We start from the raw sequence: 17629 nt of genomic DNA on the forward strand, positions 1-17629 counted from the left end.
CTGGCGTTGCCCTATGTTGTGGCAGAGGGGCCCCGATAAAGCTCAACAGGAACACTGGCAAGGCAGTGGTAGTTTAGGGGAGATGGAACCCAGGAGTTTGCATATTCTAAGCAAGTAGACCACACTGACATATACCCAAGGGTCCCCAAGAGCCTGTCTGAATGGGTGGCAGAAACAGAACACAGGATTTGCCATGAGAATGCAAGACTCAGAGAGGCCTGAACAGCTTAGACAGCAATGGAATCAGAGACAAAGTCTGCCTCCTTTGGGGGCTAGGTTTCGCCTTTCTACAAGATGTCCTTAAACTCCTTCTCTAAGCTAGGAAGAAGAGGCAGACCGCGGAGAGGCTCTGAGCAGGTGGCTGAGGTAGGTAAGCACAAATCCAACTTTCCTAAGAAAGCAGCAGCAAAAGCATGTGAGCTTCTGCAGAAGAGAACTTCACTAGACCTGCACAGGTTTTTGGGGTTTTTTTTGGTCATGGGGCTTGAGTTCAGGGCCTGAGCACTGACCCTGAGCTCTTTTGCTTAAAGCTAGTGCTCTACTACTCCGAGCCACAGCCTGACTGCCAGCTTTTTGCAGATTAATTGGAGGTAAAGAGTCTCGCAGACTTCCCTGCCCAGGCTGGTTTCTAACCACAGTCCTCAGATCTCAGCCTCCTGAGTAGCTGCAATTCCAGGCCAGAGCCATGAGCACCTGCCCTCCTCTTAATTAGAATTCCAACCTGGCTTCCCAACTCGCTCCCCAACCTAGAGCAAAAAGGACCACCACTCTGAGTCATGTGACCTGATTTTAAAATATTTTTATTACATAATCTTTTCATGGCACCATCAGGAGTAACAGAAAACGTTATTCCCAGGTCCTAAACCACATCCTGAAAAATATACATTTGTATTTATATATTTATATCAATACAACACCCCTAATCTCATTAACTCCACCACCTATTGTAGGTCTTTGCTTAAAGCAGGAAACTATTCTCTTAGGTAAGAAAATATATGTGGGAGCTAAATGAAGTATCGGTTAGAGCAGGGGGGTAAGTGCGGGGCCGCGGGGCAGGGAGGGCTGAGTCCAGCGGAGGCAGTGCATCTCTGGGGTCCATCGAGGGAACAGGGAGGGGGAGAGTATAAAAAGGCAGCGTCGCGCAGGTGGGCTCGGGATCCATGGTCCATTAGGAGATGGCCTTTGCCTCAGGAAGGAAGGCTTCCCAGTACTTGGCCAGCTGTGAACAAGTGGGGGGCAGTAAGCAAGTGCCCCCCCCATGGCAGAACCTAGGCTAGCGTGGGAGGGGAGGCAAGCACAACGCCAAGGCATTCTGCAAGTGCGGAGCAGGTGGCCTCCCCGCCCTCCGAGGGCAAGCGCAGGCTCAGAAGACCTCATAACTTCACCCAAGTCAGTGGCGTCCTGTGTACTGACTGGGCCTCAGCCTCAAGAGGGCTACCTGGTACCACAAGATGACCGCCCGGAGGACGAAGAGTTATCATTTACAGAGGAAGAAGAGATGGGATACGCCCTTCGGAGCTAACTCACCATGGAGGTGGGGCGGCAGAGGAGCCCTGGCTCAGCTCAGCAAAGGCAGTCAGATAGCCCACACTACGGCAGCAGGACCCCTCCCTCAGAAGCAAGCTTTCCCATCTGGTGGCCAGAGCTCTAAGCCAGCTAGCTGGCCTTCGGTGAGAGAGGTAGTAGCAGGGGGCAAAGGTCAGGCGTAATTTACATACCTGTTGCTGGGAATACAGGAGTGTCTCAAGGTACTTGATCACGTGGTTTTTGAAGTCCTTGGATTTCTCTTTCTATAGGAGACAGGAGTCTACACTGACTATCCAGACAGTGGCTCTTTCTCCTTTTGATCGGATGGTGGCAAACATGGCCTCCAACAGGAGAGCCAGCACCCTAGGAAGCTTTCTCGAGGGAGGCAGGAGGGATGGGAGGGGGGAAGGACAGGGCCTACAGGGGACCTTTATTCTGTGTCGCATGCTTTAGTCCAGCAACAAACTAAAGACAGCCACCATGCCTCAAGCACTAGCACACACATGTGCACACGCGCGCGCACACATGTACATACAGGTGACACCTGTTCGCGAGAAATGAGGGTCTCCTAGCTCACCTCAAACCGTATTACTTCTTTCCGGACCACTGTTGAAATCTTTTCAAAGTCTCTTTCATACTGAGTCACCCGAGACTCCCACTGGGTGGAAAGAGGAGAGAAAGGATCATTAAATAATACAGCCGGGCTCTTAAGCCTTTATGTGTGGACACAAGAGACTACCAACTAGAGGCCTAAGGGACCCACAGGTCAGTCACTGACCGGCAGGCCCCTTTAGAAGATAGAAAAGATGTCCTAGCCTGGTCTCCCAGAGAGCTGTGGAATGGTGCAGCCTAGAAGCTACAGTTCCATTCTCCCCCCCAGGAGGCCTATGTGAGTCAGGGAGGTAGCCGTTCCACATGCCCTGCCAGAACCCGGCAGGGAGGGGAGGAGGGCCGGGCCAGGGCTCACCTCCGTGATCTCGTCCTTGGCCTGTTGCAGCTTGTCGGGCTTGTTGGCCCACAGCAGCCGCGCCTCCGCCTCCCGCTTCTTCTGCAGGGTGGCCTGCGCGTCCTGCCAGCGCTGCCACGTCTTCATGCGCTGGTCAAAGGCGGCCTGGGGGGCAGAGGTGGGGCAGAACGCAAGGTCGCTTCAGCAGCTCTGCTGGAGGGGGCGCGGGGGGCTCTCCCAGCAGCTGTGCCAGGGAAGGACCAAGCAAGGGCAGGTTCTGCAGCCACGTGTTAGTGCCCAGCTGGGACATTTAGTGTTTAGAAGCACGAGCTTGGGAAGATCCTCTCCAAGCGGCGGCAGTGGGCCAGCGCCATGCTGCTTCATGCTACTCCCAGTGGCTGGGGGGCTAAGAGCACAGTAGGTGGCCTCATGCCAGGGCCCCCAGATACTCTGGCTCCCTAACTGCCCCCCTTAAGAAGTCAAGTCTGTGAAGTCTTGAGCGCCCCCATGTGCAGGAACTAAGGATACAGCAGGAGTGAAACATGTGGTTCTGCTTTCCTGAAGTCACCTAAGGCGAAGGGCCATCATTCTATTAATAATTACAGATAGACACAAGTATGCAAGATACTAGGAAAACAAGCAGGGTACTGTAACATAAAGCTAGGGACATAGGAGGTATGTTATTGGAGTCCAATGCAAGGAAGAACCTTCCAACTGGCCCGCAAGTAGCATATACTGTTAGCTTAGGGTGTGCGTGTGTGTGCGCGCACGCGTGTGTGTGTGTGTATGTGTAACTGAAGAAAAGGAATCTTCACTTTCCTGTCCTGGCTGGCTGTGAACCATAATCCTCAGATCTGAGCCTCCTGAGAAGCTAGGAATCACAGGCATAAGCCACAGGCACCTACCTAACTGCCTAGGGATGGTGTACAGGGCATACCACTTTCATCTCAAGCACACACTTGCCTGCTCTAGGCTCAAGGCCTCCAGGATGGACCCCTAAATCTATTTTTCTGGGTTTTCCTGCTTCTGCTCCTTGGAACACAATCAGCATTTCCAGAAAAGGGCTACAGCTGGCCTGAGCAGCCCAGCCCACACCCATGCTGGAGGCCCCAGAGGCAGCCCAGAGAGTGGGCGGAGCCAGCCTCCCAGCCCAGGGCTCCCACTCGGCTCAAGTTCCCTGCCTTTTCTTTACTTTTTTTTTTTTTTGCCAGTCCTGGGGCTTGGACTCAGGGCTTGAGCATGGTCCCTGGCTTCTTTTTACTCAAGGCCAGCACTCTACCACTTGAGCCACAGCGCCACCTCTGGCCATTTTCTGTATATGTGGTGCTGGGGAATTGAACCCAGGGCTTCATGTATAAGAGGCAAGCACTCTTGCCACTAGGCCATATCTCCAGCCCAGTTCCCTGCCTTTTCTAGGCCTCTTTAGTGTGGGCCTTTGGCAAAGCTTAAACCTTAAGGAGTGCAATGCCACCAAACTCACCTTCCCCAAAATTGTCACTGGTATTCCACTGCCTTTTTTTGGTGCCAGTCTTGGGGCTTGAAGTCAGGGCCTGGGTGCTGTCCCTGGGCTTTTTTGCTCAAGGCTAGTGCTTTACCATTTGAGCCACAGCTGTACTGCTAGCTTTTTGCTGATTAACTGGAGATAAAGAGTCTCAGACTTTCCTGCCCAGGCTGGCTTCCAACTACAATCCTCAGATCTCAGCCTGCTAGTTGCTAGGATTACAGGTGTGAGTCACTAGCACCAGGCTCCCATTGCAATTTCTTAACCATTTATCACAGTGTCAAAGGATCAGGGAAAGGGTGACTGCATAATCCATGGAGGATTCAAGCCGTATCTCACTGGGCTGACAGTGGTCCAGGTTCAGCAAAGAGTGGGAAGGAAGCATCTCCTTGTCTCTCCAATCCCACTGCTAGGCAGCTGGCAAAGTGATGTCTTGGAGTGAGGAGCTGACAGCATGCAAGCCCCCGGCCTATCCGGGGACAGGCCTCTCACTCCTGGACATAAATGGACAGCCTGTCCGGGGTCATCCGAACAAGTGAGTTCTCCAGGGACCTGGAAACAATGCCCTTGGCAGAAAGCTTCCCCAGACACAACGCTTCCCAGGGCCGGCCCGCCTGTCTTAAGTGGTCTGGCTAGTTCTAAGAATTCCACAGTAGGTTTTTTTTTGTTTTTTTTTAAGTCTCCTTATCACTCTTGAGTTAGCAGCAAACAACAACCAAAAAGAGAAGAGAGACAGAGAGAGAGAGAGAGAGAGAGAGAGCGCACAATGAGCACTCTCCCAGGCTATATTAAGCAACTGTGCTGCAGAGGAAATGAGAGCTATGGTGGCTGCTCAGATGCTTGATACAACACTGAAGCTCTCTCAGGGGATATATGGGGGGACGAGGAGCTGGGAGTGGCGCCCCTCCAACTCCCAGGCTCACACAGCCTGATCCCAAGTTGAATCAGGCACAGATTCGGGCTCTTAGAGGGGAGGCGCCAGCCTCTCTTGGTTCTTCCCTCTGTTTTGGAGAGGCTGTGTGAGAGTTCATATCACTGCCCCATCACATTTTCATAACTGCTTGCCAGCTTGGGGAACCAGACTGCCTTGGTCACCTGGAGATAAAGGGAGCTGCGGGGCCGGAGGGGCAGAGGCCACAGGGGACCAAGTGTGGTGGGCACAGCGCGGGCAGGGCTGTGGTGACAAGCGCTCTCAGCCCCCCGGCCACACGCGCCCATGCAATGCCAAGCCGGTTCTGGGTAGTTACCTGACTGGCCACACTGAGGGGCAGGTGGAAGCCAGCAAGAGCTCCTACCAGAGCAGAGACCAAAGGACCGAGGGGGTCACTGCTCCAGGGGGCCAAGACAGCCAGGTCTGTGTTAAGCCTTGCTTGAAGAAAGGAGCACACAGGACATGGTCCAGCTTCAACAAAAAAGGGGTGGGGTGGGGGGGGGCTACTTATAAATCCAAGTGATCTTTTCTCCACATGCAGCTAGGAAACTGGCTATGGGCCTCCAAGTATACTCAACAATAGCTAGCTACCAGTTGAAACAGGTTGCGTGTTTTTTTTTTACAGGATACCTTTGAGAGTGGACAATGTTACAACCATTTATAAAGCCAAAAGGAGGTGACACGTTTTTGAGAAAAGGAAGAGCAAAGGAGAGACTAATTCAATTGGAGTGGGGTGGGGGGGAGAGGGGAGAGGGAAAAGAAAGAGAAGCTTACACGGACGATAGCCAGGAGGCGAATGTAGTCACTCAGGAGCTCAGCGAGCAGGAAGAAGTCATGGTTGGCCTGTTCCTGATGCAGCTGCTCAATTTTTTCTTCCACCTCAGCCAGCTGGGAGAGGGCCCGGGACAGGGCCGTGTTGTCCTCGGAGCTTCCAAGCATGGCTAGGCTCTTAGCAAACTGGGCCGTGTTCAGTGCAAGCTCTGGAAGAAGGAAAAGAGAGCAGAGACCCCCCCTTGATCTCACGAGGAAAAGGGGCACATCAGTTAGCTGTGCACAGCTGCTCTCAACAATGGTGGCTCAACGATAGCACAGGCCACCATTTAGGAAGTAGCTTCATCACAGGAACAGGAGGCTCTTAGGATATATGTTCATTTCTTGCTCTTTTTTCTTTTTTTCCTTTCTTTCTCTCTCTCTCTCTCTCCCTCCCCCCACCCTCCCTCCCTTCTTTTTTCCTTCCTTCCTCCCTCCCTTTTTCCTTCCTTCCTCCCTCCCTTCCTTCCTTTTCTTTGGGCTGGTCCTGATTCAGGAAGGCCCAGGCACTGTCCCTGCGCTGTGTGTGTGTATAGTTTTTTTCTAATTTATTTTTTTTTATTGAGTTCAAGTTACAACATATATTTCACAGTACACATTTTAACCTTCACAATGATGAAATGAATCATTCTACTCTACAAAGCTTACAAATTCTATGAACTTTAACAATAAAATCATTTCTTCCAGTTTAGGTGACATGTACATTTCTTTCCTTTTGTTTAGTATCACCTGTTCCCTCTTTCTCATTCCCTTCCTCCCATCTCCACCCATGAGTTGCTTAGTTCACTTGCACCAATATCTGATGTAGCTGATAGGTCACTCTGGGGTGTTTGTTTTTTTTTGTTACCCTCTTTCCACTCATTCTGTGCCCTCTTCCCAGTTTCCCCTGAGGTTTTCTGCTTAAGACTAGTGTTCTAACACTTGAAACACAGCTCCATTTCTGTACTTTACTGCCCAGGCTGGCTTCGAACTGCAATCCTCAGATCTTAGCCTCCTGAGTAGCTGGGATTACAGGCGAGAGCCACCAGAACCCAGTTGACTTCTTGTTGTTAAAGGGAATGATTTTTTTCCTGAAATCTCAGAAATCTCAGGACTTCCTAGGGCTTCTGGTCCACAATCCTGTAGCTTTCATGAGTTGAAAGAAGCAGTTCCAATATTCATAGAGAACCACAAGTCACATGAATGACTTAATTTTATGCTAAAGCTGATGAACTATATAGCCTGTCTGCTAGGGAGAGAGACACACAAAATACTCTTTTTCATGTTTTAGAGCAGGGCAAGGTTTTTCAGTAAAGGGACAGATTATAAATCCCTTAGTAAATACTTTTCTCCTTCTACTCTGCCCTTTAAAAATCTAAAAAACAGGATTGGAGGTGTGGTTTAAATGGTAAAGCACCAGCTATGAGCAAAAATGTCAAGAGAGTAAGAGTGACAGACCATGAGTTCAAGCTGTGGTCCCATACACAAAAATTATAAACAGAGCACTGCCTGTGTGGGAGGTCCCAAGTTCAATCCCCAGTACTTCTAAATAATAAGTAACTAAAAACCATTCTTAGCTAAAGGCAAGAAGCCCCAGGGCCATTTGGCCAACCTATCCATGGGGCTTAAGCTAGTGGAATGACTTCCAGACTTCTTTATCATCATGTGTAAGTCAGAGAAGACAAAGCTTTCCAATTTGGAAAATACTAGCTCTTAAGCAAATCTCAGCAGAGAGAGATGAGGGCCAGGAGATAGAAACAAGAGGTTTTTTTTTCCTTTGTTGTGTTTATGTTTTCTTGTCTTTGGGAGGGTGAGGAGAGCACAGAAGGGGAGGGACAAAGGGTGAACACATGCAGCAGTGGTGCCGGGCTGACACTATGCTGAGAATCAACTGTGCAACGTATGGGTAGGGACAGGAGGGAAAAACTGGGGAGAGCGAGGGAAGAGGCGACATTGTCCAAAAAAGAAATGTACTCATTACTTGACTTATGTAACATTACCCTTCTTGATATCTAACCATTGTGTGTGCTATTACTTTGGATGTAAGCCACTAACCCAGGTCAACGGAAGCCCTCCTCCCTGGTCACTGTGTACCGGGACAGGCTGCCTGCACCCCTCCTGGGGGGCACGTCCAAGCCCACAGAGGCCGGGTTATGCTCACGCCAAGAGATCAGGACATCTCTGTAATCAGAACATCAAGGGCCAGGTGGGCTGAGGATTGCTACTTGGCTGGCCGAGGGCTGGGAACAGCATGCCCTTCTCTTTCCAGCTCATGGAAAACAAGCCTCTGTCCCAGCCAGGTGCATTCCAAAGGTGTTACCTTTCCTGTGGGTGACGAGCATTTCTACCACAGCGTGCAGCTTCCGCAGGCGCTGCTCCTCACACTCTACCTCCTGGAGCTTCTCCTCGAACCACTGAAACACAAGCCCACAGCTTCAGTGGAGGGCTCCTCAATGCATACACACCACAGTCTTTTTCTTAGTGGGTTCTCAAAGGGACTACACTTTTCATTAATTGGAGAGGGGGAAAAAAGGCTCTAACCTCAGAAATTGCCCCCTTTCTCAGGGCTTCTAACCATGGAGGAGGAGAGGGAAGGGAGAGGCCCAGGCTACTCACGATGTCTGATTCGTTCATCTTGATGGTCATTTTGCTTACAGCATCTGTAGCTTTGTTGAACATCTTAAGGAGACCAGCACCACTCAATGTCTGGGTACCCACAGCCCGGGGCAGCTACAAGACCAAGAAGGCGGGGAGGCCAAGTTATCTGTTGCCCCTATTTCAGGTTCGGAAGAATTAGTATCCATCAGATGGCATGCCCAAGACTTGCCAAGCAAATTATTTGAACTACAGATTACTGTATTTTAAGGCAGTTAATTTAATCTAAAGCTTCTTTAGGTACAGAAAGAAAAGTCAAAGAACTATGTTAAAATAATTTTTTTAAAATGGCAGCTTTCGAGGCCATTTGCAGAAAGAAAATAGAATGTGTTAGGCGCCTACACATGGAGATTCTGTTACTTAAGCATGAGCTGCATAAACAACAAGCACACTTTTGTCAGAAGTCAAGATTCTTCTGGGGCAGGGCATCGGTGGCTCATGCCTGCAATCCTAGCTACACAGAAGATTGAGATATGAAAATCAAAGTTTGAAGCCAGCTTGGGCAGACAAATCTGTGAGATCCTTATCTCCAATTCAACCAGAAAGCCAGAACTGGAGGCGTAGCTCAAGTGGTAGGGCTTCTTCAGCCTTGAGTGGAAAACGCCAAGCAACAGCAAGAGATCCTTCCCCCCACACACACACAATTACACAACAAATGTTGGATCAACAGATTCTGCAAACAATTGGACTTGTCTTCTCCAAAGTCTTGAGAGAGTTTGAAGTCACATTATGACTCAATTCCAGTGCTATTCTTCATCAAACCAATGTCTTAAGGCCAATAGCATAATTTTACTCAGAATGAAGCTTTTTTTTTTTTTTTTGCCAATCCTGGGGCTTGATCTCAGGGCACTGTCTTTTTTGTTTGTTTGTTTTTGTTTTTTTTTTTGGCCAGTCCTGCGGCTTGGACTCAGGGCCTGAGCACTGTCCCTGGCTTCTTTTTGCTCAAGGCTAGCACTCTGCCACTTGAGTCACAGCGCCACTTCTGGCCATTTTCTATATATGTGGTGCTGGGGAATTGAACCCAGGGCCTCATGTATACGGGGCAAGCACTCTTGCCACTAGGCCATATCCCCAGCCCGGCACTGTCTTTTTTGCTCAAGGCTAGCACTCTACCACTTGAACCACTGTGCCACTTCTGGCCTTTTCTGTAGTAGTTTTTCAGTAGTTCTCAAGATGGCAAACATTTTGTCTGGTAGGGGACATCTGGCAATGTCTGGAGATGGTTTTGTTGTTACAGTGGAGAGGCAGAGGCACAAACATCCTATAATACCCAAGACAGCTGCCATGCCAAAGAACTATCAGGCCAGTGTCCATGAAAATAAACTCTGCTCTGGAGGTATAAAATAAGGAAGGGTGGGTTTACAAATACTCAAGAGGCAGAATTAAAAGTTTTACAGCATTAAAAAAGTCATTATTTATTATTTTAATAATAATTTTTATAAATTTTTATATTTATAATATTTATAATAATTTTTAATAAATTTGATTTTGTGCTGGTTCTGGGGCTTGAACTGAGTCTTTGCACTCTTGCTTGGCTTCTGTGGTCACAGCACTCTGCCATGTCTTCATCTTGGCATTTTGGTGGTTAACTGGAGATGGAGTCTTTGAGCTACAACCTTCGAATTTTAGCTAGGATTATGGGTATGAACCACTAGTACCTGACTAAAATATTTATTTGGAGGAAAATAATTCCCATATATTTTAGTACTATTAAAGTAACATACAGGGCTGGGAATATGGCTCAGTGGTAGAGTGCTTGCCTAGCACGCATAAAGCCCTGGGTTTGCTTCCAGTACCACATACACAGAAAAAGCTGTGGTGCTGTGGCTCAAGTGGTAGAGAGCTAGCCTTGAGCACAGAGAGGCTAATGCCTAGGCCCTGAGTTCAAGGCCCAGGATTGGCAAATAAACAAACATGCAAATTAAAGAAAAATATGAAAATAAATGATAGTTTTATCCTGACTTACCCTCTTTCTAGCTTTGAGTTAAGACATTTGTTTATTCTAGTTTCTTTTAATCCTCAATGACATTTGCATTTCTACACATTTATATGCTATTTCATATTTCATTTTTTTTTGGTCAGTCATGGGGCTTGAACTCAGGGTGCTGTTCCTGAGCTCTTTCATTGAAGGCTGGTGCTCTACCACTTTGTACCACAGTGCCAATTCTGGCTTTTTGGTAGCTAATGAGATAAACATCTCATGGATTTTCCTGTACAAGCTGGCTTTGAACCATGATCCTTAGACCTCAGCCTTCTGATTAGCTAGGATTATAGGCGTAAGCCACCAACACCCAGTTACATTTCACTTTTATAACTCAATATGCTTCCATATACTAATAGTCCTATGTATTTTCTGTTTATGAGACTAGAAGACATATTATACAGATGTAGTCTATTCAATTCTTTAGAATTTTCACACTCCTTAAGTGGGTAAGAAGACAGACCACCTGATCTAGCACTTTTGCTACATGGCAGATCTGTGGTTGGTTGGTTGGTTCCTTCCTTCCTTCCTTCTTTCTTCCTTCCTCCCTCTCCCTCCCTGCCTCCCTCCCTCTCTTCCCTTCCCTTCTTTCTCCCTCTGTCTCTGCCAGTCCTGGGCAATGTCCCTGGGCATCCTTTGCTCAAGGCTAGCACTCTACCACTTGAGCCACAGCATCACTTCTGGCCTTTTCTGTTTATGTGGTGCTGAGGAACTGAACTCAGGGCTTCATGTATGCTAGGCAAGCACTCTACCACCGACCCACATTCCTTAGCCTGGTTGAACTAGTGTTGATTCACTAGGAGTCAATGTAAATAATCATATTCAGTTTTGTACAATACTAACCTCTTCTTTTTCTAAAAACTCTCGGACATCAGGGTCCTGTAACATGGTAGGGTGATTCACAACTCTCTGAAGGTATCTAGAAGGTAAAGAGTTATCACCTGGTTAACCTCAGAAGGTACCAGTAGGGGTACTGTACTTTCACAACTTTAAAACATCCTCAGAGAAGGCACACAAGGAGGACTCTGCTTATACATATAATCAAGCTGTGTTCTTCACATTTCTAAAAGCCACCCAAGTATCTGGTCAGAAGGGAACTCAGAGCCATTCATATTAGATTGTCCAAGAGGGAAACTATGACTATTTCTTCAGGATGGATAATGAAAAACATATAGTCTATGACAAGGTCACAGTGAGAGAAACCAGGAAGATACATACACTGTATAATTAAATCTCAATTCCAACTCTTTACTCATTCTCAAGATACTCAGGAAGACACTGGAAGGGACCTACCTTTCTAGAGCAGCCCTCCTTTTTTCCAGAAATTCTGCAGAAGAAGAATCTTCCTTTCCAACTTTTACTTTTGTCATGCCTTGGATAGGATTTAAGAAGCAAAATTACTAGAAATCATGGCAACAATAAAATGTTCACAAGAGCAGCCTTACAAGAAAAGGCATGACAAAGGGCTCTTTGCACAAGGGTCTTTTTGTTGTTGATGGTGGTAGTCATGGAGCTTGAACTCATGGCCTGAGGACTGTCCTTAAGCTTTTTTTTTTTTTTGCTCAAAATTAGCGGTCTACCACTTTGAGCCACAGCACCACTTTCGATTTTTCTGGTGGTTAATCGAGGATAAGAGTCTCACAGACTTTCCTGCCCCAGCTGGCTTCGTGCAGTGACCTTCAGATCTCAGCCTCCTGAGTAGCTAGGAATACAGGCATGTGTCACTGGTACCTGGCAAGAGTCATTTTTTTTTTTTGCAAGAGTCATTTTTAAAGCTGGTCTCCAAGTACTGAAGTTCTAATTCTGGAATTTACATTTTCTATACATTTCCTTAAAGATAAAACAATAGGTTGGGAATGTGGCTTAGTGGTACAGTGCTTGACTAGCATGCAAGAAGCCCTGGGTTCGATTCCTCAGTACCACATAAACAGAAAAAGCCAGAAGTGGTGCTGTGGCTCAAGTAGTACAATGCTGGCCTTGAGCAAAAGAAGCTCAGGAACAGTGCCCAAGCCCTGAGTTCAAGCCCTGGGACTGGCAAATAAAATAAAATAAAACAACAACAAAAAGCCACAAGATTCTGAGAACAATTAACAATCACTCCATGGGAAGAGGAAGTTTGTTCTGATCACTTCAACCAAGTTAGAACATTTTAACTTGGAGGGGACTGCAATCATCTAAAATTCCTGGTGCAGAGCATATAGCTCAGTGGTAGGTACAGTACATGCCTAATGTATGAAAGACCTGATCCTTAGCAGAGAGGGGGGAGGGGAGAGAAGAAGAGGGAGAGGAGAGGGAGAAGAAGGAGAAAGAGGAGAAAAAGAAGAGGAAAGAAAGGAGAAAGAGGACAGACAAGACAGAAAGCAGAGCGAGGAAAGAGACAGAGAGAGAGAGAGACAGAAAGAGAGCATAGTTCTCTTTGCTGTGACTGATTCAGTATGCCTGTAATCCCAGCACTCAGGAGGCAGAGACAGAAAAAGAAACTCAAGTTCAAGGCCAGACATAATGAGACCTTGTCTAAAAGACAAAATTAGAGCCAGACATGGTGTCTCATGTGTGTAATCCCAGCTACTCAGGAGGCCGAGACTGGGAGGATTCCTTGAGACAAGCCCAAGCATACATTAATGAGACCCCATTGCAACCAAGCTGGATGTGGTGGCCTACATGTGCGGCCCCAGCTATATGGAAGGCTGTACGTAAAGAGGACTGAGGTCAACACCAGGAAAAATGTAAGATCTAATTCCAAAACTAATAAACAGTAGAAAGGACTGGGACACAACTCAAGTGGGAGAGCATGTGCCTAGCAAACATTAGAAAATAAGAAAACTGCAGGGCTGGGGATATGGCCTAGTGGCAAGAGTGCCTGCCTCGTATACATGAGGCCCTGGGTTCGATTCCCCAGCACCACATATACAGAAAATGGCCAGAAGTGGCGCTGTGGCTCAAGTGGCAGAGTGCTAGCCTTGAGCAAGAAGAAGCCAGGGACAGTGCTCAGGCCCTGAGACCAAGCCCCAGGATTGGCCAAAAAAAAAAAAAGAAAAGAAAAAGACTGTGGGGGCTGGAGGTGTGGTTCAGGTGGTAGGGTGTCAGCCAATGAGAGAAAGCATCAGATAGCAAGTTTGAGTCTCAATCTTGGACCAAAAAGAAAAGAAAAGAAAAGAAAAAGACAGAAGCTGGGCACTAGTGGCTCATGCCTGTAATTCTAGCTATTCAAGATCTCGGTTCAAAGCCAGCTGGGGCAGGAAGGTTCATGAGAGTCTTATCTCTAACCACCAGAAAGCCAGAAGTGGTGCTGTGACTCAAAGTAGTAGAGTGCTAGCTTTGAGCAAAAGACCTCAGGGACAGTGCCCAGGCCATGAGTTCAAGCCACATGACTGACAAAAAAAAAAAAAAAGGAGATTCTGGTTAATAATACAAAAGTGGGGGCTAAAACTAGAGTCTTCTACTGTACTCAAGGGAAGAGAACATGTCAAAACATGCTGACCTTCTCTCTAGATTACAAGGTTCTAAAATGCTTTTGTTCTGAAATTCACAAGACTCCATGCTGCTAACTGAAGTAGTCTATGTCATACACGGGGCAGTCAGGGCATTACACCGAAAGAACACAAAGGAAAAGACCCACTTGGAACTGAAGGCCACAGGCTTACCTATTAGGCTCTTTTCAGGTGGAGGAGGGACAATAAAGCCATTCTGAGAGTGCTTCTCTGAAAGCTTCTCATAAAGCCCCAGAAAGTCACTAAATCTTCTTTTCACTGCAAACTGTTTACTTCTGAACATTGGTAAGCTTGTCTTTGGGATAGAAACAAACAAACAAACCCAAACTGTAATTTCATTTCAAACCCAGGTTAAATGACTATCTTCAAAGTACCCAGCTAACAGAAAAGGACTCTATTTCCTAGATCCCTGCCCTGAGCCACCTAGCCAATAACTTTCTCAAAGACAAAAATCTGTTGAACTTTTTTTCTGTATCAATACTGAGGCTTGAACTCAGGGCCTGGGCGCACTGTCCCTTAGCTTTTTCAGCTCAAGGCTAGCATTCTATCACTCGATCCACAGGACCACCATTGGCTTTTTTTTTGGTGGTTCACTGGAGATAAAAGAGTCTCAAGCACTTTTCCTGCTTGGCTGGCTTTGAACCATGATCCTCAGATCTCAGCCCTGAATAGCTACAGGCATGAACCACTGATACCTGGCTTTTTGAGTTTTGTTTTTTTTTTTGCCAGTCCTGGGGCTTGAACTTGGCCTGGGCACTGTCCCTGAGCTTCTTTTTGCTAAAGGCTAGCACTCCACCACTTGGGCCACAGCACCATTCCTGGCTTTTTCTGTTTATGTGGTACTGAGGAATTGGAACCAAGGGCTTCATGCATGCTAGGCAAGCACTCTAAAACTAAGCCACATTCCCAGCCCTGAACTTTTCTGAATTATAGTCTTCTTTAGCAGTCTGGGACCTGTAAGAAGCCTTATTAAGAATTAGAAGCTCAGGGACAGCACCCAGGCCCAGAGCTGAAGCTCCAAGACTGGCAAAAAAAAAAAAAAAAAAAAAAAAGAGAAAGAGGGCTGGGAATATGGCCTAGTGGCAAGAGTGCTTGCCTCCTACACATGAAGCTCTCCATTCCCCAGCACCACATATATGGAAAATGGCCAGAAGGGGCGCTGTGGCTCAGGTGGCAGAGTGCTAGCCTTGAGTGGGAAGAAGCCAGGGATGGTGCTCAGGCCCTGAGACCAAGGCCCAGGACTGGAAAAAAAAAAATAAAAAATAAAAAAGAGAGAGAAAGAAAGAAAAAAGAAAAAGATTTTAAATGCATAAAATAAAATATAGCTGTGCACAATGAATGGCACACACCTGTAATTCCATCTACTAGGGAAGAGAGATTGGGAAGCTCACAGTTCAAGGCCAGGCAAAAATGGTACAAGCCAAACACAGTGGTACCACCGAGTAGTACCTCAGCTATATGGAAGAATTGTGGTCTGAGACCAGCACCAGGCAAAAGCAAAACTTTACTTGAAAATAACTACCACATAAAATTATGGCTCAAGTGGTAGAGTATATGTATGCATAGAAAGCACAAGGCCGCATATTGCCAAAAATAAATAAATAAAAATAGGTCAGGCACTTGTGGCTCTTGCCTGTAATCATAGCTACTCAGGAGGATAAGATCTGAGGATCAAGGTTCATAGGCAGGCCAGAAATGCCTATGAGACTGTTATCTCCAATTAACTACAAAAAAGTGGAGCTATAGCTCAAGTGGTATGAGTGCTAGCCTTGAACACAAAAGCTGAAGGACAGTGCCCAGGCCCAGAGTTCAAGCCCCAGAAATGGCACCAAAAACTAAAACTAAAATAAAATATATAGGATTATATAGTTCAAATATAGTTTTATTCTTAGAACACATCCTCTAAATAAATCAGTGTTGCATTCTGCTTTAAGGTAGATTTCTACGGCCACCTATAACCAATTCATCCCTTGTCAACTTGGCTAATGGATTAAAAGCAAACCAAAGCCAAGAGAAATGAGTAATCTGACAAAAGAAATGTCTAAGCTGTTCGACATTGACCTTCAAAGTGTCATGGGTATTTTTTTTTTTATTTTTTTTTTTTATTTTTTTGGCCAGTCCTGGGCCTTGGACTCCGGGCCTGAGCACTGTCCCTGGCTTCTTCCCGCTCAAGGCTAGCACTCCGCCACTTGAGCCACAGCGCCGCTTCTGGCCGTTTTCTGTATATGTGGTGCTGGGGAATCGAACCTAGGGCCTCGTGTATCTGAGGCAGGCACTCTTGCCACTAGGCTATATCCCCAGCCCGGTATTTTTTTTTTTAACAGATAACGATTTTCATTTACAAGTAAATACTCCATGCCACATAATTCTAAGAAAGGTGGGCCAAATCAGATAGGCTGAAGGTCTTACTACAAGATCCACACAAGTTCTACACTGAGGTGTTAGCTTTTTGGAAGAACATTGAAAAGTTCCATCTGGATACCCACAGATCACTGAAGGAATACAGGCCTGATCCACCTTGACTAAGGGTCAAAGAAGATGTTGAGAAAGAAACCAAAGGACACCCGTAAATAATCTGAATGCAACTTTCTTGGTGGGCGGCGATCATCAGGCAGGGTCTCGGGGACTCACCTGTGTGGTAACTTTGTAGGCTACGTAGGCATTCATACCATCCCCTGGGGAAGAACAAGAGAGCAGGAAAGGATTAGCTTCTAAGCCAAAGCAGTGCTAATCTGCTAACATCTGACCAGGAGCCCTATAGAAGATGGACTGGCTCATCTCTAAGTCTTATCTGAAATCCTGAAATCCAGTTCCTGCTTTGCCTTGATCCCGCTATGGATACATGGCCCACGGATGCTGGCTGGACACCAGTTCGTTAGACAAGAGAGTCAGCCTCCTGTTCCAAAGCCAGGCTCCATTTACCCCCTCCACAAAGCAGCGCTGCAGACTGACAATCCATTGGTTGTTACCATGCCAATATTTGGGCTGGTTACACACATCTGTCCGAAACCAAACAATTCTCTTGCTGTATGAAAGCAGGAGGAGAAGGAAGCAACTGATGTAAAAGGAAACAAGTAGTCCTAGCCCAGGCTAGCTCTGGGCTCACTTTGCTCTTTCAGAAAGCCCATCTCAGCCCCCTCCTCCAGGGCTGGGGACACTGACCTTTCTGATCTAGCACGCTCACTTAGAGCGAAGGGCCTGGCAGGAAGATACTTGGACTGCCCGATGTCATACACATCTCCTTTTTCTGGAGGGATTATTTGATGAAGAAGCCTTTGACTGTTAAAGAATCTGGGATTCAAGCAACTGTTTTTCTCTGGGGTACAGTCCTGACCTAGACCACTTAGGGAGATAAAGGCACCATTGACTCCCTGAGCACTGAGAAGACATACATTGGAATCTAGACAGACAGCTCCAGTGCGGGACTATGGTGCTTGGGACTGGTTTTGCTTCCTTCCTCCCTTGCCCTGGATTCCTGTTCCACATCAAACAGGAAAGCCTAGGTCAACAATGACTTGAGTTCATGAACTGGTTCTGAAGTAGGGGTGAGAGGCCAGGGGAAGAAAAAGCACTAATGGGTGATATTTTACAATTTGCTTTCAGTGAGGTGGCTGAAAATGCTTGCTTTTCTAAGTAGGTAGAGAAGGTGGAAGTCATACAGGACTATAGTACATGCCTGTTTCACCTCGCCAAACTCTACCTAAAGTATGTATAAAACCAATTATAGCTGGGTGCTGGTGGCTCACGCCTGTAATCCTTGCTACTCAGAAGGCTCACGCCTGTAATCCTTGCTACTCAGAGATCTGAA

General features: G+C 46.9%; 1 protein-coding gene across 1 annotated transcript in view; it reads right to left on the minus strand.

Annotated features, from left to right (window-relative positions):
• Positions 1-784: 784 nt before the first annotated feature.
• Snx1 (sorting nexin 1) overlaps positions 785-17629 on the minus strand; it is a 35885-nt gene continuing 19040 nt past the window's right edge. The window contains exons 5-15 of the mRNA XM_048332838.1: positions 16453-16496; positions 13975-14116; positions 11624-11702; positions 11174-11249; positions 8311-8424; positions 8015-8108; positions 5680-5885; positions 2495-2638; positions 2105-2185; positions 1719-1790; positions 785-1219 (exon numbers count right to left, since the gene is read on the minus strand). Coding sequence (XP_048188795.1) covers positions 1169-1219; positions 1719-1790; positions 2105-2185; positions 2495-2638; positions 5680-5885; positions 8015-8108; positions 8311-8424; positions 11174-11249; positions 11624-11702; positions 13975-14116; positions 16453-16496 — 1103 coding nt within the window. The 3' untranslated portion in view covers positions 785-1168. The remainder of the gene's footprint in view (positions 1220-1718; positions 1791-2104; positions 2186-2494; positions 2639-5679; positions 5886-8014; positions 8109-8310; positions 8425-11173; positions 11250-11623; positions 11703-13974; positions 14117-16452; positions 16497-17629) is intronic.

Source organism: Perognathus longimembris, chromosome 23 (assembly GCF_023159225.1).
Source record: "Perognathus longimembris pacificus isolate PPM17 chromosome 23, ASM2315922v1, whole genome shotgun sequence".
NCBI lineage: Eukaryota > Metazoa > Chordata > Mammalia > Rodentia > Heteromyidae > Perognathus > Perognathus longimembris.